This window comes from Marmota monax, unplaced genomic scaffold (assembly GCF_021218885.2).
Source record: "Marmota monax isolate L192 unplaced genomic scaffold, Marmota_monax_Labrador192_F-V1.1 WCK01_AAM20220418_F8-fsc00014, whole genome shotgun sequence".
Taxonomy (NCBI): Eukaryota; Metazoa; Chordata; class Mammalia; order Rodentia; family Sciuridae; genus Marmota; species Marmota monax.
This window is the reverse complement of record NW_026695222.1, coordinates 12,993,518-13,012,114: the sequence shown is the minus strand read 5'-3', so window position 1 is coordinate 13,012,114 and position 18,597 is coordinate 12,993,518. Positions and strand designations below refer to the sequence as shown.

Here is an 18,597-nt window from a genome sequence, read left to right as displayed (position 1 = left end):
GACAATATCCATCACTGACAATAGTGAATTGATTAGAAGACAGAGAAACAATTGTTTCTTGGCTAATCTGTAAGAAATCTGGGACAGTGTCTCTCAGTTACTGTTCTAAACGAAAAAAAAAATGTCTTTGGTGTCAAAATGATAAAGGTTCTAAACACCCTGCTTGGGAAGTTGAATAGAGAAATGACCTTTCTTGCAGGGCTGCTGAGATAAAGTGAAATAATTCCTCAGCACACAGTGTAGCAGTAGCTTTCAAGATATATTGGCTTCCTTCTCTGTGTAGTGATAGTTGGGTTGTGGGGAGAACTGGGGTGTCAAGCCTTTTACAGATGGTAGGGTGGGATGAGCTAGACTTGCAGGGAGGGTCTTCATCAGTGTGGAAAAGAAGGGGACCCTGTGCCTGGAATGATGGCTTCCCACCCGTTCCCCAGGTTCATCATGACTACAGAGGTCTGTCCTGACAATGCTAGGTTCTCTGGACCTTGGTTTTTCAGGATGGGGAATGGGACCAGAGATCTCCCGAGTTGGCTAGAAGCAGAGTTTTTGGGTAAAGGGTCAGTGAAGTAAAGACAATACTGACTTCAGTCTCAAAACCATAGCTGAAGAACCAGCTATGTAACCTTGGGCCAGCTTCTCTACTCCCCGAGTGCTGCCTGGCACTGAGCCCTAGGCAAGCCACACACAGCGTGGCTACTCTGATCCTTCCTGCACCTCTGTGAGGACAGTCTATGGTCTCTATTTTATAGGTGGAAAAACTCATGCTCAGAGACTTGAGTAACTTAAGAAAATTACAAAGCTGGCAGAGCCAGGCCTTGGTCCCAGGGTGCCTCTGGAGCCTACGTTCTGACCGCCACTGTCCTGTCAGCATTCCTGGAGAGTAAGGCCACGCCCAGCTGGGTGTCCATTGTCTACAGAGGCAGAGCTGCTCTTTCTCTTGACTACTCTGGGAACATCCTGACAGTGAACCCTCAATAGGCATGGTCCTTCTGGCTCCTGGCCTGGTCTCTCTTCGGCACCTCTTCCAGTCCTCCTACCCTTGAAATCTTAGTTCAAGTTGACTTCCTTTCTTCTGGGAACTTTTCCTGGTCTGCTGCCACTGCTCAGTCTTACCAATGGTTTTCAGCCTGAAGCTGTACAAGTTCCACTTGTTGAGTGGAACAAGGCTGCCACAGGTCTGCAGTGCACAGGCTAGCCCTGCACAGGGAGAACGCCAATGGGAGTTCCCTGCCCTGAGAACACTGGTTCAGATCACTCACCCACAGAACTGTCATGAGCAGGTGGTCTGAGCAGGGAGGTGGTGGCAGAAAGATGGGTTCTGGGGCCACACAGATCTGAGTTTGAATCCTGGCGCTGTTGCTTATCAGCTGTATCACCAGAACAGTTTTTTTTTTTCCTTTCCTGGTACTGGGATTGAACCTAGTGGTGCTTTACCACTGAGCTATATCCCTAGTCCTTTTTCAGCCTCCTGAGTCACTTGGAATCCAGGTGTGCTTCACCACACCTGGACAGAGCAAAGTTCTTAACCTCTCTGAGCCTCTGTTTCCCTGACTAACCTAGGATTAAAAGAAAGAGCTAAACGCAAGTTTCTCTGGTACGTTAACACAGATAGTAACAAAGTTAACAGTTATTGAACATATTAAGTGCGAGAAACCAAGCTAAAAGCTTTCCACATGACCCCAGAAGGAAGGTGTTATTATCTTCTACCACAATGGTGAGGAAATTGAGGCCAGAGAGATTAAATAACTTGCCCAAGGTCATTGGGTATTAAGTGGCAGAGTCTGGATTTAAAGTCAGGTAGTCAGATTCCAGAGCTTGCCCCCCTAATCTCTCCCCATACTGCTTCTCTCATGAAAAAAGACAATGCCTCAAGATGCTTGGCAGGCCACAGCACCTGGCGTTACTCATCTCAGTACTCTTGACAACACCAGGATGTTACTGCTCACAAATAACCTTCCCAACAACAGTGGCAGTGAGAAACATCCACGGTTACTTTTATAGGTCCCTATAAAGACACTGTAGCCCAGACATGTTACAGTTCTAGTCCTAGGTCACCTTTAGTGACACAAGGGAAAGATTCCCTTGGGTTTTTGGGCCAAACCCGGCTCTGAATGACACCAAAGGTCATGTTCATATCCAAAACCCTGTTCTGGCTCCTGTGAAAGCTGCTTCATATGCTGCAGAGATGCCTTCTGACCTGATGGTGTGGGACAACGCCAGGATTCCCAGCACGAAGAAATACATGGACAGCAAGAGGTTGATGTACTCCTGGGAGAATATCTGAGGCAGAAATACAAAAAGAAACAGGAAGTTAGGATGCCTGTGGCCACAAGGAAACTATATATAGAGTCCCAGCTTCTCTTCTGGAGGTTGGTCTCATGCCCCTGGAGTCAGGGGACAGTTGGGAAGAAACCTCAGACAAAATCAGGGCACTCCTATTTTCTATGGCTGTGAGAAAAAAGGGTGGGACTCCAAGCCCCATCCTGTACCTCCCAAAGGAGTCTAGAGGCATGTGCCCGTGACTGCATTATCTGGAAACAGGCAATTATCGTTTGTGTCCAGAGTCTTGCAGACGCATGGATGGGGAGCCCAAGGCACAGAAATCTGAGAGCTGTTGGAGCTGCAGTACTTGCTCTTCCATATCTCCTCTTCCTGCCCCCAAATCCCAGGAGCCCTTACGGAGTGGCCATTACAGCCACCATCATGCTAGCTGCAAAGTATCTGGGTGCCCTGCCCCACTCTCCATGTCCACTCCACCGATAACTCCTCCTGATAACTGTGGTGGGAGGTTGGGACAGCAGGCCCTGATAGCCGCATCCTGGCCACCTTATCGTCAGGTGAAATAAGACATATTCTCTGTCAAATGTTCTAAACTCAAGTGTCACGTGTTAAGTCTGGGCCTTGGCTATGTCATGTTCCTCCACACTTGCTGTATCCTTGCTGAATTTGCTACTGTGATGGTCTAACTGCGAGGGAATGATGTGCTCATCTGCAAGGGCAGGGACACTGACCCTCTGCTCTCAAGTAAGGCTGTGATGGAATGTGTTTAAATGCCAACTTGATCACAGCAGTCCCCTGGTTAAATCCTTGCAGTGGCTTCCCAATGTTCCCAGAAGCTGGAGGCCCACACCCTTGCACTGGCCTCTCCTGGTGACCACTGTGGACCTCACCGCTCCTCTTCTATGTGCCCCAGTCACACTGGCTTTTGCAGTGTGATGGCTGTGTTACACCACCACCCACAGGTCACTTGGGCATGTACTCCTGGGCTGCTCTCTTTTCCCTTCACCTCGCTAGCCCTATTCATCCTTCCTCAGCCCAAGTTTTCCTTAGGTAGTCCCCCCAGTAATTCTGTGGACATTTACTGGTTTACCACGCTGGGCAGGACATTGTGCTGAACACTAGGAATATAGCTAGCAATAAGGTGAAGTGCCTGCTTGGAGTTCACCTGCCAGCAAGGGAGAAAGAATCTCAAAAGAAACAATGATCTATAAAGTACTGTTAGGTGTGCTGGCGCTAAGGAAAGCAAAGCAGGGCAAGGGTTTAAGCAAAGGGGCTGTTATAGTTTGGATATTAAGTGTCCCCCTGAGAAGCTCATGGTGGTGTAAACATGATACCCAATGCAGCAATGTTCAGAGGTGGAATGATTAGTTTATGAGAGCTATAACCTCATCAATGGGTTAATCCATTCGATGGATCAATTTGAGTGGAATACTGGGTAGCAACTGTGTGGGGAGTGGGGCTGGAGGAAGCAGCTCACTGGGGATGTACCCTGGGGATTATATTTTCTCACTGGCTCTCTGTGCTCTCTCCATTCCTGGTTGCCGTGTGCCCTGCTGCCATGATGTTCTGCCTCACCTCAGGTCCAGAGCAATGGAGTTGGCTGACCATGGACTGAACCTCTGAAAATGTGAGACCCAAATAAACTTCTCTTCCTCTAAGTTATCTTGTTGGGTATTTTGGTCACAGTGATGAAAAACTGACTGAAATAGGGTGAGAGCTGCTACTTCAGACAGTGGCCATGGAAAGCCTTCAGAAGGGAGGACACTAGAATAGAACCCTCAGAGCGGGAGGAGGCTGTGGAGATGCTCAGGGAAGAGCACCCGAGGCAGAGGGAAGGGCAGGTAAAAAGATCCTGAGGTGGGTGCTTGTTTGTGTGTGTAGGGAACAGTAAGGGCCTGTAAGCCTGGGGCAAGGGAACAAGGGAGCGTCAGGAGGTGAGGCTAGGGAGATAGGAGGGAGCCAGACCCTGCGGTACCATGAAAGATTTCAGATTCACCTAAGTGAGATCGGTCAGCACTGGAGGGCTTTTGCAGTGTGATGGCTGTGCCACATTACCACCCACAGGTCACTTGGGCATGTGCTGGGACATGATCTGATGGTCTGACAGGATTCCTCTGTTGCTATGCAGAACAGAGACCCTGAAGGACAGGAGTGGAAGCAGAGAGCCCAGTGGGTGAGGAGGGCCCTGCAAATCCAGCAAAGGGAATACAGTGACCTGCATTGGGGGACGTGGAGTAAAGTGATGAACAGCAAAAGACTCCAAATCTGTTCTGGAATCAGGATCGCAAGAAGTGCACAGGGACTGGATATGAAGGATGAGAGGAGCAGGGACAAGGACTCCTGGGGTTTTTGGCCAAGCAGCTAGGTGGACAGAGGTGCTCTTGTCTTAGATGGAGGTTTGGGCAGGAGCAGGGTTCACCCTAGGCGGGTTCTTCTGTGCTTTCCTGCCTCTGGGGACCTTGTCTTTACACCCCTTCTCAGAGGTTTAACTTCATATTTCTCTATGTCACTGGTGTCTGTCTCCACTACTCAACAAGATGCTCCTTGAAGGCAGGGGGGGTTGACTTTTTTCTTGCTACGGTGGTGTCCCAGGCACAGGGCCCAATGTAGCAGGCACTCAATAAATGCAGAAGGACTGAGCGGATGAGCAGTCCAGTGCCAGGCAGCATGAGTACTACTGTAGAGGAGGTACCTGGATTAGGCCTCATCTGTGGAGATGTTCTGTGCCTCACGCAGTGTTCGTCCAATGTGGGCTCCGAGGAAAAAAGCTTGCTCAGGCCACACTCGTGAGCTGGCTACTTTGACTGTGTGGCTATGGGAATTGAGCACTAAGATGCACTTTGCTTTGTGCTTTGGCTGCCAGAAAGTTAGAGCCATAACTGTGGTCCATTTCTGGCAAGAATACAAGTCTTTAAGCCACAGGGTCTGGGTAATGTCCTCACCCAAGACTTGTTTTTTCCTATTTCAACTTTTTTCTTCACCCCTTTGTTTTTCTCATGCCATTGGATTTTATTTTTATAAGCTGCCTAAAAGCAATTGGGTAAATGAGAGGAGATCAAGTAAATGCTATCATGTTGAGAAATGCTGTTGTGTTTTCAAACTTCATATTTTCCTAATGCTTCAACATCCCCACACACAGGCAGTGAGCACCCCACCCAGGTAACAGAGGCAGCAGTGTGATAAGGCTGGTCCCTACACAAGTTCCCCTTACTTCCCTCCCCAGACTGTGCCCTCGTGACATTTAAACACACCAATGACAATGATCCCCTCATGCCTGTGTTCTCTGCACTGATCTCCAGTGCAGGCACCTGCCCAGGGGTCCTTCTTCTCACCTGCACAGTTAAATCTGCTCCCTGGGACTTCTCCCCCATGGGTCCCTGTGTGCTGTGTGGTGCCTCCTTCTCTAGGGCTTCTGAGTATAATAGATCCTGTACTTCCACTCGCCTCTCTGAGCATTGAGTTCCTTGGCTGTGTTGGAATGATCCTTAAAGACTCTGCAAGGGGGAGTTCCCCATTTATCACACAGTTGGGGACAAGAGGGAACATTCTAAACCAGGCAGTAAGTCCTTCAGAAAGGCATATGAAATGAAAGGATCTACTACACTCACAGATTGGAGAGAGGGAGACTCTTGGGCAAGTGCCTTTATGGGGTCAAGGTAGAGCACACAAACAAAAGACTGGAGGGGATTTCCCTGGTATGTCTGAATATCTCGACATCAAGGTCAGGGGGGAGGGCTGGAGTGGGAAGTGGTGACAGAGACCAGCCTTAACTACACCTGGTCACCTGGACAGGATGCTTTGAGCTTGACTATGGGGATGCTGTCATTTCAGGAAAAATTCTAATGTCTAATGCAGTTTCAAATGCCAGTACAGCAATGAGAAGTGGGAGGAAGAAGTGGAGTAAGAGCCCTGTGGTAGGTGCTTCTGCTGTTAAACCAACCAGCCAACTAGCTATCAGGTTGAGATTCCTGAGGAGCCTGGTGGCTGCCCTGTCCGCAACTGCCTTTCAGAAATCTCCCCGTGGACACTGCAGAGGCAGGGGGTAGAGGTGGGACTGTGAAAGGGAGCTTCCCGCCCAGAGAGGAGGGTAGGCTGAGCAATGGCAGTCCTGCCTTAAAAAATGGTTCACACCCTCGGCTGTCAGATACTCCTTTTGGAGGGATCTGGCCTAAGGAAAGAATCCTAAATCCTAAATATATTAGGCGGTCTTGAGGCAAGGGACTTGGTGTCTTCCTGAACTGAGCACAACAGAGACTTGAGAAATCTGCCAAAAGCAAAGTCAGAAGCAACAGGCCCGCTGTGCCCAGAGCCACAGAGATCTCTGAGGCAGAGGGAGAGGAAAGGAAGCAGAGGGAGACACACTGCACAGCTCTACTTACAGCAGCTCGACTCACTCAGACACAAACACACCACACATTAGACACACTAGAGCAGGCACTTCTGGTGGAGACGGAGATGAAGGTGGGAAATGGAGGCGGACATTAGGGGTGAAGTAGGGGAACAAACAAGATGGGGCACCTGAGGGTGGTATGCCGTGAACCAAGGCATTTGATAAGATATTCACCTGAGATCCAGGAAAAAAAAAAGGGGCGGGGTGGGGGGAATCAGCAAATAGCCAATGCTCTTTGGTACATCCTTATTTTTCAGAATAAAAATCAGAATGACATTTTCTGTTTGAAGTGATGGGGGTATTGTAAGTCAACTGTGATGTATCTGCCTGTAGGCATATTCTGAAACCGTTAAAAACAGTAGTTATGATTGAACAATGAGATAGTGATGCAACAGGAAACAGGAATGAAAAATTAGGCATTTGCTTCATTTACAGAATAGCAAAACCCAAAAACGTGAATGCTACCTAACGCAGTGGACAGCACAGGGAAGCTAGCACGCTTGTAACTGCCAGTAGGAGTGGAAAACTGCCCCTTTGGAGGGCAATTTGGTACTCTCTCTCTAATTATAAAACAAGCCTCTGCTTGACCTGGGAATACTGCAGACATACTTGAAGAAAATTCGTGCATGTGCCAAATACTTCATGCCAAAATATGTGCAGGAAGACGTTCATAGCAGCACTACTCTGATATTCTAACAGTGGACACACATCCTAAGGGGTATATCATATAACAGAACCACGGGCAGCTTAAAAAGAATCAGGTGGATTGGACTGTGTTGATATAAAAATACTTTCATGGTAAGAGCTATAGATTTGATAAATATACTAAAAATATTTTAAAAAATATAATCCTAGATCTATGCATAACAGAGCCACAATAAACTAATATTGAGGAGAGGATTATGGCTCATTTGTATTTTCTTCCCTCAAGCTGAAATTCTTTTTTTCTTTAAGGTGCCGAGGATAAAACAAACCTAGGCCTTGGGCATGTTAGGCAAGCACTCTACCAGTGAGCCCACCTCCAGCCCCAGAAAATAGTACAATTATATATATTAAAAAAAAAAAAAGTTTCAAGGAGAGTTTGCAGTAACATGAGAAAATGCTCATGATGTTATCAATGTGAGGTGAGAAAAGCAGCTACAGACTGAATACACCACGTGGTCACAGCCATGGAGAAACCATGCACGGGAAGAACGCGGAAGGACACACCTCCAAAGGGAAACTGTGACTGTCTCTGGAAGTGGGGTTTTGGATGATTGCTGTTTCCCCCTTTTTACTTTTCTGTGTATTCCAGGTTTGCAACACTGAGCCTGTGTAACTTTTATTGGGAAAATAAACCTCGATAAATTAAAAAAAAAAAAAAGGCGATTAGTATGGTAGAGGTAATGTCAGAGACACAAGCTATACCCCAGCCCAACACATACAGTACAATAAAACCAAATTGGTATCATGAAACAGAACAAAAAAACTACATGGAGAAAAGAAATAGACTGGCAGGAAAGGTCCCAAACATGGACAATAGCTGTCTCTGGGTAGTGGGTCTACACGTAAATCTTTAATTTCTCCCTGCTCTTTATTTTCTAGAATCAAACATGCATGGCTCCTGTGATGAGAAAAATAAAACAAAAGAAAATAAAGTTATTTAAACCAAATGACAACACAGGTGGCAAACAACTTACTTTGAAAAAGAGGTAGAGCCCCAAGAGTGTGCAGCTGGCGATGATGGGGAAGCGGGCGGCATCCCGGCTGGTGATGGTTTCAGGCATGTCCGAGGCATTCTGGAGGAGAGAAGAGAGGCAGCACTGAGTGGAGCTCTGGTCTGTCTGTCCTCTGTGGCTGGCTGCTGATGGAATTCGGTGTTCCAACAACTCATCTGGTGCCCTCAAGGCTTTTGCTTATGCTAGTCCTGCTGCCAGGGAGGCTGCCTGACTCCCCCTGGGCAAGATAATCTGATCCCCTCATTTTCCCATTGAGGACATCTGGACTGTGGGGAAGACCATCCAGAAGAACCCAGGGCATGTGTGGCATGTCTGAGGAGAAGAGCTATGGCAGAGGCAGTTAAAGCATGTGACAACTGAGAAGGGATAGGGGGTTAGAAGAGAGAGAGAGAGGAAAAAAAAAAAAGGAAACAGGGCTGGGGATACAGCGCTTGCCTAGCGTGCAGGAGGCCCTGGGTTCAATCCCCAGCACCACAAAGGTGTGGGGTGGGGGGAACCCAAAAAATGAACCACTGGAAGAACTGAATATGGTTAAAAAAAACACACAAAAAAAACACTATTACATTTATAAACGGCAGATGCTACTGTTGGCAAGAATGTGATGTAGGCAAAGGGACCGCTGAATGATATTTACATGAAAAATAACTGAATGCAATCAAACTGACAGTGGAGTAACAGTGTAACATAGGATTTAAATTAGCTTCATAGAATTAATGCCAAAAGACTTTTCCTCACCGTCCTCAAAGGCCCAGCAAACACTTGCTGCCATGAAGCCCTTCCAGATTCCCCCACTGGGATAAGCCAACCCCCAACTATTTCATATCATAACCACCAAAATCCTAGCAAAGGCAAAACAGACACCCATGCCAAGGTGAAATTCTTTCCATAGCAGCCATAGGCTCTTCACAGTGTTCAGTATTCCACCGTTACCATGTCCATCTCGTGAAGAAGGCACCAGCATTCCTGGGAAAAGGGATGCCATTCAGCTGTGGAATCTTGCCAAGACTTTGGCTCAGTGCTGGCTCTTAAAAACCAACAGGAGGGCTGGGTTTGTGGCTCAGTGGCAGAGAGCTTGCTTTGCACATGTGAGGCACTGGGTTCGATCCTCAGCACCACATAAAAATACGTAAACAAAATAGAGATATTGTGTTCATCTATAACTAAAAAATAATAAAAAAATATATATACATGTTAAAAAAAAAAAAAAAACCCACAATAGGAAAAGTTGCACTGAGAGGGGAGCTACTGGAGGGGGATTCTGGCTCAAGGAGGTTCTTCTGCCCCAAGGTGGAAGACTGCAGAAGGGGAATGAGATGGGAGTACAGGGTAGCAGCCCAGGAAACCATCACTAGGAGAGGTGTGTTGCATCATTGGCTTGAGTACACACCTATCCAGCCTTTTGGGGAGGGCAATCTGGCAGAATATGTCAAATCATAATTTGCACATGCCCAAGGAAATAAAAAGATTCACAGACAGGAACTACAAATGACTTTTTAATCATAGAAAAAAAAAAAGTTCATTTTTCACTTTTTTCCACCCCCTGAAGTGCTGGGGATCAAACCTAGGACCACACACATGCTAGGAAAGCTCTCTACCACTGAGCTACATTCCCAGCCCTTCACTCTTGAATTTGAGATTCTCCTGCTTCAGCCTCCAGAGCTGCTGGGGTTACAGGTGAGCATCACTATGCCCAGCTCCCACCTCTCCCTCTCAATAAGAGAACCTGAAATTGAAGTACACTGACATTCCATTTTTCCTCATAATGGAAAAAAATCCACATTTTTGGTCTTCTGTAGAGATGACTTGGCAACACATGTCAAAACCAAACCACAAATGCGCGGACCCTTTAATCAAGCAAATATATTTCTGAGAATTTTTTTTACAGATGAAACTCTTATACCAGCAAAATGATGCCTATGAAGTACATCCAAGGTATTCCTGGCTGTTAATCGGTTGCTGGTGACTGAAGCAAGTCATCTGCATTCTGAGTACCAATTTGCTCATCTGTCAAACAGGAGGACACCCTCTTAACTTACTTCAAAAAAGAGCAAAGAGGCTTAAACCAAATGAGATGTGTAATGCCAAAGAGGTGGGCAAACTGTAAAGTACTGTGATCACAGGAGGCTGTGATTACTAGCGAAAGGTGAGTGAGGAGCCCCTTTGCAAACTGCTGTGTGTAGGCTGGGCAGCAGGCCCTCCCCTCTGGAGAGGGGAGCTCTGTGTGAATCACTCTCCAGCAGCTTCACTGGTGGGGGTGGGGAGGGTGAGCAATACCATTACCTAGAGGCCCAGTTTCCTTCCTTCCCTCTTTTCTACCAGGCTTTTTTTTTTTTTTTTTTAATTTCTTTCTTTCCTAGTTTTTGGTGGTACTGGGGATTGAGCCCAGGGCTTTACATATGCTAGGCAAGTGTTTCACCAATGAGTTACACTCCAAGCCCTTTTATTTTAGTTTTTTTTTTTTTTTTTTGGTACTGGGGATTGAACCCAGGGTTGCTTAATCATTGAGCCACATTCCAGGGTCTTTTTTTATGTTTTATTTTGAGAGAGGGTCTCACCAAGTCCTTAGGGCCTCACTAATTTGCTGAGGCTGGCCTTGAACTTGCAATTCTATTGCCTCAGCCTCCCAAATTGCTGGGATTACAGGCATGTGTCACCACGCCCAGCCCTTTTATTTTATTTTTAGGCAGAATCTCTAGGTGCCCTGGCTGGCCTTGAACTTGTGGACCTGCTGCCTCAGCTTCAGAGCAGCTGGGATTACATGCATGAGACACACCATACCTGGCTTAATTTCTGCTTTTTTGGCAGCAGTTTGTGGTGGGACTTGGGCAAATGCCTCAGCCTCTCTGTGCACCTCCACAAATTGAATAGATTCCTTTGTGACAGCAGAGTAGGTACAAAATAAACCAGACAGCTCCTGACCTTGGAGTTCCCAGGAAGACAGGCCAAGACCTTGACAGGTAAATAGTACAGTGACATAAAACAAAACAAACATGTATACTGATGTGTGATGTGATTCATGGTATGAGTGCAAAGTGGTTAAAGGAGGGCTGAGGTCAGAAGTCCCACCAGGACTCCAACTGCACTCCTTCCCAGCTGTGGGACCTTGGAAGGTGATTTTTCTCTCAGAGCCTCAATTCCTCAGTTGTAAAATGAGTTGTGAGGATTCCCATTTCTGCATAGGAAGTACTTGAGTAATCATTCAAGTTGTATACACTATTTTTAAAAAAAATTTTTTTTTTTTTAAGTTGTGGATGGACACAATATTTTTATTTATATATTTTTATGTGGTGCTGAGGATTGAACCTAGTGCCTCACTCATGCAAGGCAAGTGCTCTGCCAATGAGCTACAACCCCAGCCCCAAGCTGCATACACTATTCATATCACTTTTATGAATGAGGGAATCATGAGTATACAGGGAAATAAAGGAGTGTCAGTGGTGCCAGAGCAGATGCAGCTTGAAAGCTAGGTATGCAGTAGAACTGACTGAGTTGAGGAGTTTGCTTTGTGCACAAGGAAATGAAGCACTTATCAAGCAGAGACCTGCATATACAGAGGCCCAGGGCTGGGAAATACACAAGGGCTTTTGTAACTTCACCTATAAACCACTGTTAAGGCTCATCTTCACAGATTCCTTCCAATTCAGCCAATACCTGGAGAGGAAGAGGCTTAACGTTATTTGATGACAAACTAAGGTGTGCAGATGCTCCACCTATCAGAGAAATCTGGTCTCCTCTGTGGGTGACTGTTATAAATATCTCATGCTGCAATGGTGAGTCAGAATGGGAGACATCAAATCTGACCAGCAATATTACTAATAAGGATAACGTTTATTGAGAACTTTCGGTGTGCCAAGCGGTGTTTTACATGACCTCATCCTCACAAAACAGGTACATTTTACAAGTGAGGAAAATTTGCTTAGTGTAACACAGATGGCAGGCAGCAGAGCCAGGATTCAAACTGTGGTGGTCTGTTTCTAGAACCCAGGCTCTTGGCTACCATTTACTAGACGACCTCTCTCTTTCCTCTCTGGAAAAGCCTGCTGGAAAGTTGTGATAAGAAGCAGCTCAGGAAGCCTGTGACCTTCCTAAGGAACAGAATCCTGAAGGTAAAAATTAGCTAATCCTTTCTGCCCTTTTTTCTTGTGGTACAAAGGATTGAACCCAGGGGTACTCTACCCCTGAGCTACATTCCAGCCCCTTTTAAAGTTTCATTTTGAGACAAGGTCTGGCTAATAATGGGAAATAATAAATATATAAAGATATTAATTTCAGCATGGTTTGTAACAGCCAAAGACTCAAACAACCTAGATGACCACAGACCTCCTAAGCCAATGTTCTCCAATTTGGGTGTGTATCAGAATCATGGGGGTGGGGGGGAAGCTCTGTTAAAACACCCCCTGTTGGGCCCACCTTGAGTTTCTAATTCTGAATCTTATTTCTCACAAGATCCCAGGTGATGCTGGTGCTGCAGGTCCAGGGACTACCCTTTGAGACCAGTGCTATAAACAAAATGAGAGGTGCAGGTGGGATACCACAGCTGTTAAAGAAGAACATGAAACTGGATGTGGTGGTGCACGCCTGTAATCCCAGCAATTTGAGGCTGAGGCAGGATTGTAAATTCAAGGCTAGCCTCAGCAACTCAGCCTCTCAACTCAGATTTGAGACCCTGTCTCAAAAAGAAAATAAAAAAGTCTGGGATGTAGCTCAGTGGTAAAGTGTTCCAGGGTTCAATCCTCAGCACAACAAAAACAATAATAATAACAACAGCAAAAAAAAAAAAAAAAGAGAGAGAGAGAGAGAACATGACCATAACATACTGACATGATTAGATCTCCAAAATATATTCAGTGAAGAAAGCAAGGTGCAGAAAAGACTGCACACATAATAAAATATAACAGTTACATAACAAAATGGGGACACATGCTTACTTACTGTACAGTCTCCCTGGAAGGATATTTAAGAAACAGGTGACAGGGGCTGCTTCTAGGGAGGGAAACTGGGCAGCTGGGGTGGAAGGAAACTCATTGTGCACCTCTGGATATCTTCTAAATTTTGTACCAGGGACAAACATTATCTGCCCTTCCTAACATGAAAGGATGAGGTAGATCTGATGTAGAAAAATGACTAACATATACTGATAAAGAAAAAGAAATCAAATTGCAAAGCAATACTTATAATGCCGTTGTTATAAAAATAAACCTACCATGTATATATACACAAGCACATACTTATGTTTGAATATACACAGAGAAAGTTCTTGGAGGTGGGCTGGGGAGGTAGCTTAGTGGTAGTGCATGTACTTAGCAAATTCCAGGCCTTAGTTTCCTTCCCCAGCACCATAAATAAAAATAAATAAATAAATAAATAAAAATGCTCTGGAAGGTTACACTTCAAACAGCTAAGTGGGCTACTTCCAAGGAATAGTACTGAGGAAGCTTTTCCATTATGTTTCTGTACTGCTTGAGGGTTTTTTTTTTTTTTTTTTTAAAACAAGTTTATAGTTATTTTTGTCACTACCAAGTTTAAGCACTGCCATGGGATTCTGATCCTCAGAAAGGCTATGTTCCCTGGGTATCTTGTCTTGGCATCCACGTCCCTCTCCTGGCCTCAGGTCACACTTTTCATTGTCCCTGCTCTGTCTACTGAATTCTCACCTACTTCTGTAAAGTCAACTGCAGCCTCCCCTAGGAGACACATGAGGGCTCAATCTAGTTGACTCAGCACACACCTGTGCATTAATGGTGACTGAGGTCTGTGAGGAAGGCTCGGCACTCCTGCGACCTGGTTCAGAGCAGATGCCTTGTCCTGTTAGTTGAGGGGCTGCTTTGTTCTACAGGCCAAGGCTGCTGAACCAGCTGCTTGGACAGAATTTGCTCCCCTCAGGAACACAGGTCTTGGACAGGGGCGTGCACAGCCCTTCTCTGCAAACCCTGCAGTTGCTGGTATTACCGTCACAGACCCTTGTAGGCCACTTCTTCACAGCACTCCTGCATCTCCACCTTCTTCCTGGGATTTCACAGTGTGCCCTGGACACACAGACCCCAGGGCAAGTCTGTCTTCATATGTCCTCTCTTAGGTGGCTTTATGATCTAACATGAGTGGAAACCCAAAACTCTTGGGCCCCCACACTAACTCTTCTCCCTCCTTGCCAAATGACCAAGGAAATGATGCAGGGTGAAAAAGTGACTCTCCCCAGGCCAAAATGCTACTTGTGTGAGACTTTAGAGGCACCTGTATCCAAAGATAGTGTCCTGATCTGAGACTAGGCACACCTGGTTCTGCCCCTATGAGGTACAGTGATCTTAACAAGTCATTCTTTTGACCCTTGATTTTTCTGTACAGTGGGAATAAAACTAGCTCTATCTGCCACACTGAGGTCTCTGAGTATTGAAGTGGGTAAAGATTTTATAACTTTAGAGCATCCTGGTTATTGGAGGGAGAGGCCATCAGTGAATGGTCAGGCCCCATTTGTAAATTTCATAGTTTTCCAGCCCTGCAGGAGATGTTTTGGAGAGGCAATTAGACAAAAGCACTTTAATCCACACTCTCCGCTCCAGCCACACCAGACCTTCTGTGCTTCTGTAACTGCTTTGTCTCTTCCAGGCTTCCTACCTCTCACTTTCCTCTGTTAGAATGCCCTCTCCTGGCTGGAATTCTACCTCTCTATCAATGCTTGGGCCTCCCTCCACACAAAGCCTCCATGCCCTGCTCCAGACATGCGTGCACAGCCTTTCTCTTTCTCTGCAAACCCTGCGGTTGCTGGTATTACCGTCACAGACCTAGTTGTCCTTCCCTCATCCACACTCCTGAACTCCTTGGTGACACTGCTCGACCTACACATCCCTGCAGCATCGCTCCACTGTAGACAATGGCAGAAGTTCGGGAAACACTGTTTCCTGGAGGTGTTTTTGGAAGAGACGAGCGATCCCTGTGCAGAAGGTGCTAAGGAGAAGTGTTCAGACAGTTTGGGAGCTACTCAGATCAAGCTGCTCAGCCTCCTGCCACACTGCCCTTTGGGTCCTTTGTCTTGGTCTATTTCTGAACTTCTCTCTGTACCAAGGGTTTGCTAACAGGCCTGGTATTGAGGATAAGGCCACCTGAACTCTGCTTAGCAAAGGCAGAATAGAAAGAAAAACAGGGTCACACTGAGTCTCTCAACCTAAGCCCTAACAGTTCTCCTTTGCATCTGACCACAGAGAGCCAGTGGTGGGTTCTCTGTTCTTGGGAAAAAAGGCGGCAGCCTTCAGTCACTGCTTAAATTGGGCAGTGTTTTGAGAACCTGAGCCAGAGCAGTTTCAAAAGTGGCAGCTCCTTTGTGGGCCTGCTTCCGCTTGGGTCCATCTTCAGGTCTGGTGGGGGAGGAGCAGTGGGGATGCTTGTAGATTAAGAGGCTGTTAAGGAGGAGAGAGGGTGCCAGGAAGTCAGAAGCCATTGATTCCAGGGACTAGAGAGGGCTTAATATAGGGAAGAAGTGGGGGTGGGGAGGGTGGGAGAGAGGAAGGAAGGAGGAGGAAAGTGCTAGAGTCCTCTTGGGTATCCAATGGGACCAATATTAAGGAAGGCCAAGAACTGGCCAGTTCCTCAGCAGGTAGGCCCAACTGGATGGAGGGACTGTCTTAGGGGAGATGGGGAGACAGGGAGAAAGGATGCTTTGAGGTAGGGTCAGGGGCTGGGTGGGAACAGAGTAAAAGGACTGGGTTTTAGATAAAGACAAATTTGAGTGGTAGTTAGAGGAAGCCAACAAAAGAAGTGGTCTAAGCCTGGTTAAAAAGTAGAGGCATCAAGGTGCCAGGTCTGAAGAGCTGGCTGGAACTGGTTCCAGAAAGTAAAGCAATAGTCTAGATGCTAAAATGGAGCTATTTCCTGGGTTCATTTTTTCATGGCAGGGGCTAGGGCCTGGTCGGAGAGCTTCATGTAAGTGCCCACATGATATTATTTCATTGAGAAAGGAGACAGAGCCTAGATATGGGTCTGGATGCTAGAATTAGCCCTGGGGTGGGTAAGGCAGGGCTCCTGATAGAGGGATGACTAGAGATGGTACCACTTAATCCTCAGGACTATTACTACTCATTAGGTACAGATTGGGGTTGACCCAGAGCCCTGGATGGGGTGACTGTTCCAGCTGGGATGAGTATATGTTGCTGCTGACTAGCGACAACAGAAGATGGGGCTGGGCCCAGAGCGAACAATCAGCGCCGGAGCGGCGGTGTGAGGGTCGGCTGACCGTGGCTGCCGCATGATGCAGACAGAGAGGGATGTGTCAGGATCTAAGCAGGGGGAGAAATCAGCTCCCCTCTGAGGAAGGTTGGGTAGAGGGTCGGTGCCCAGATCCGAGGACGCCGCCAAAGGCCAGCCCCGGAATGTGGGCGCGGGTGGAAGGGACGGTGGTGATAAACCCTGGGGCCGGTTAGTGACCCCGGCGAGGAGTTCCTCCAAGAAAGGGTCGGATGGGAAGGGTCCATGCCAGCCATGAGGGTGGGAAGGCCCGGATTAGCTGCCGAACCTACCTTGCCGCGGGCACAGCGCACCGAGCGCAGGGCGCCAAAGAAGATGGGCAGCAGCGCCATGAGCAGGAGGCTGCCGTAGGCCAGCGCGATGCCCTCGGGCGTGGAGGGCGGCCGCGTCGTGCCGTTGGCTGGGCCGCCTGACTCGGCGCTGCCGTTGTGCGGGTCGCTGAGGGCCGAGTCCATGGCGAGGCTGCGCTCGGGCTCTCACTCCAGCTCCGGCCGCTGCAGCAGGAACGCAGACGGAGGGACGGGCGCTGCGGGGAAAGCCACGTTCCCCTAAAGAAACAGGAAGTGACGTGCCCCGCTAGCCGTTCGGCGCCGCGCGCGCGCCCCGACGCCCACGCGCGCGCGCCCTCGTCTCCCCGCCCGCTCGCCCTCTAGCGGCGGCGGCCGGCTCAGAGGCCGGTTGCTGAGCAACCGGATGGCGGCGGGGAAGGGAACGCTGGACCACTGCAGTCCTCGTCCATCCTGAGAGAGACCTAAGCACTCATTTCCTAGTTCCAGTGGATTTCTTCAATCCCACACTGTTCTGTTCTCCACAAACCTTCGTCTCCAACTAAAAAACTTGTTTATTTATGTGTGCATTCATCCAATATTCCGTTGTTTATTAATTTCTTAAATATTTACTGGGTCCCACAAAATGCCAGACACTCTCCTAGGATCTGGAGACACTGATGGGAACAATACAGGCAAAAGCTCGTCCCTATTATCATGAATCTTGCATTTTAGTGAAGTGGTGTGTGTGTGTGTGTGTGTGTGTGTGTGTGTTAGTGTTAGGAAGAGAAGAAGTGAAATAAATAAAATAGAAAGTCTGAAATATAACCTTTGAAGATGGAGCTGGGTGAGGCCCTCGCCTGTAATCCCAGCGGCTTGGGAGGCTGAAGTAGGAGGATTCGCGAGTTCAAAGACAGCCTCAGTAACCTAGCGGCACCCTGTCTCTAAATAAAATATAAAAAGGCTGCGGATGGAGCTTGGTGGTTAAGACCCTCTGGGTTCAGTACCTGGTACCAAGTAAATAAATAAACAAAGATGCCATGTATAATTATGTATGGTAGCATGTAAATGCAGATAAATAATCTGGAGAAAAATAAAGTAAAAATGAGAGTGGGTAGGGCTTTCCAATGTATTAAGTACCTACCATGTGCTAGGAAATAATAATCCCCTACAGTTTATAAGCTTATATAGTTCAAAGCATCATGGCTCTTATCACAATTAGAAGAAATTACTTATTTAAGTTATTTTTAATAGTGGTTCTTAAAATAGAAAATATATGCTCGAAGTGAAAATTCAAAAGTACACAAAGATAAGAAAGACTCCTTCCCTTTTTTAGGTTCCTGCCTTACCTTCCTGAAGGCAATGGGCCTTAATAGTCTCTTGTGTATCATTCTAGAACCGTTCTGTGCATTTACAAGCAATTTGCTGATCCTTTTATTTAACAAATCAGTATCGCGTATCTAGCACACAGTAGTGCTTTGCCGAACTCTAGGAACTGTAGGGCTATTCATGAGATAAACATGGACCTGTGCAGTGAGTAACATAAGGACACCATCTTAGGTTGGTGCTCAAAGGAGATCTGACACCTAAAGGGGAAGGGTGGAGCCGGCCAATGTAAAGATGCGTATGAGGGTCCTCAGGTGAGGAAGGGTGCTATGAGTTAGAGGAACCAAAGGATGTTTGGAGGAAAGGGGAAAGAGCCGATGGTGAC

General features: G+C 47.1%; 1 protein-coding gene across 3 annotated transcripts in view; it reads right to left on the bottom strand.

The window, feature by feature from the left end:
- Hm13 (histocompatibility minor 13) overlaps positions 1–17,187 on the bottom strand; it is a 44,271-nt gene extending 27,084 nt beyond the window's left edge. For 2 of the 3 annotated variants that reach the window (XM_046433995.2, XM_046433997.2), the window contains exons 1-3: positions 16,893–17,187; positions 8,347–8,445; positions 2,195–2,277 (exon numbers count right to left, since the gene is read on the bottom strand). In XM_046433995.2, coding sequence (XP_046289951.1) covers positions 2,195–2,277; positions 8,347–8,445; positions 16,893–17,075 — 365 coding nt within the window. In that variant the 5' untranslated portion in view covers positions 17,076–17,187. The remainder of the gene's footprint in view (positions 1–2,194; positions 2,278–8,346; positions 8,446–16,892) is intronic. The other variant, XM_046433996.2, reaches the window with a different exon arrangement.
- Between the last annotated feature and the right edge of the window lie 1,410 nt (positions 17,188–18,597).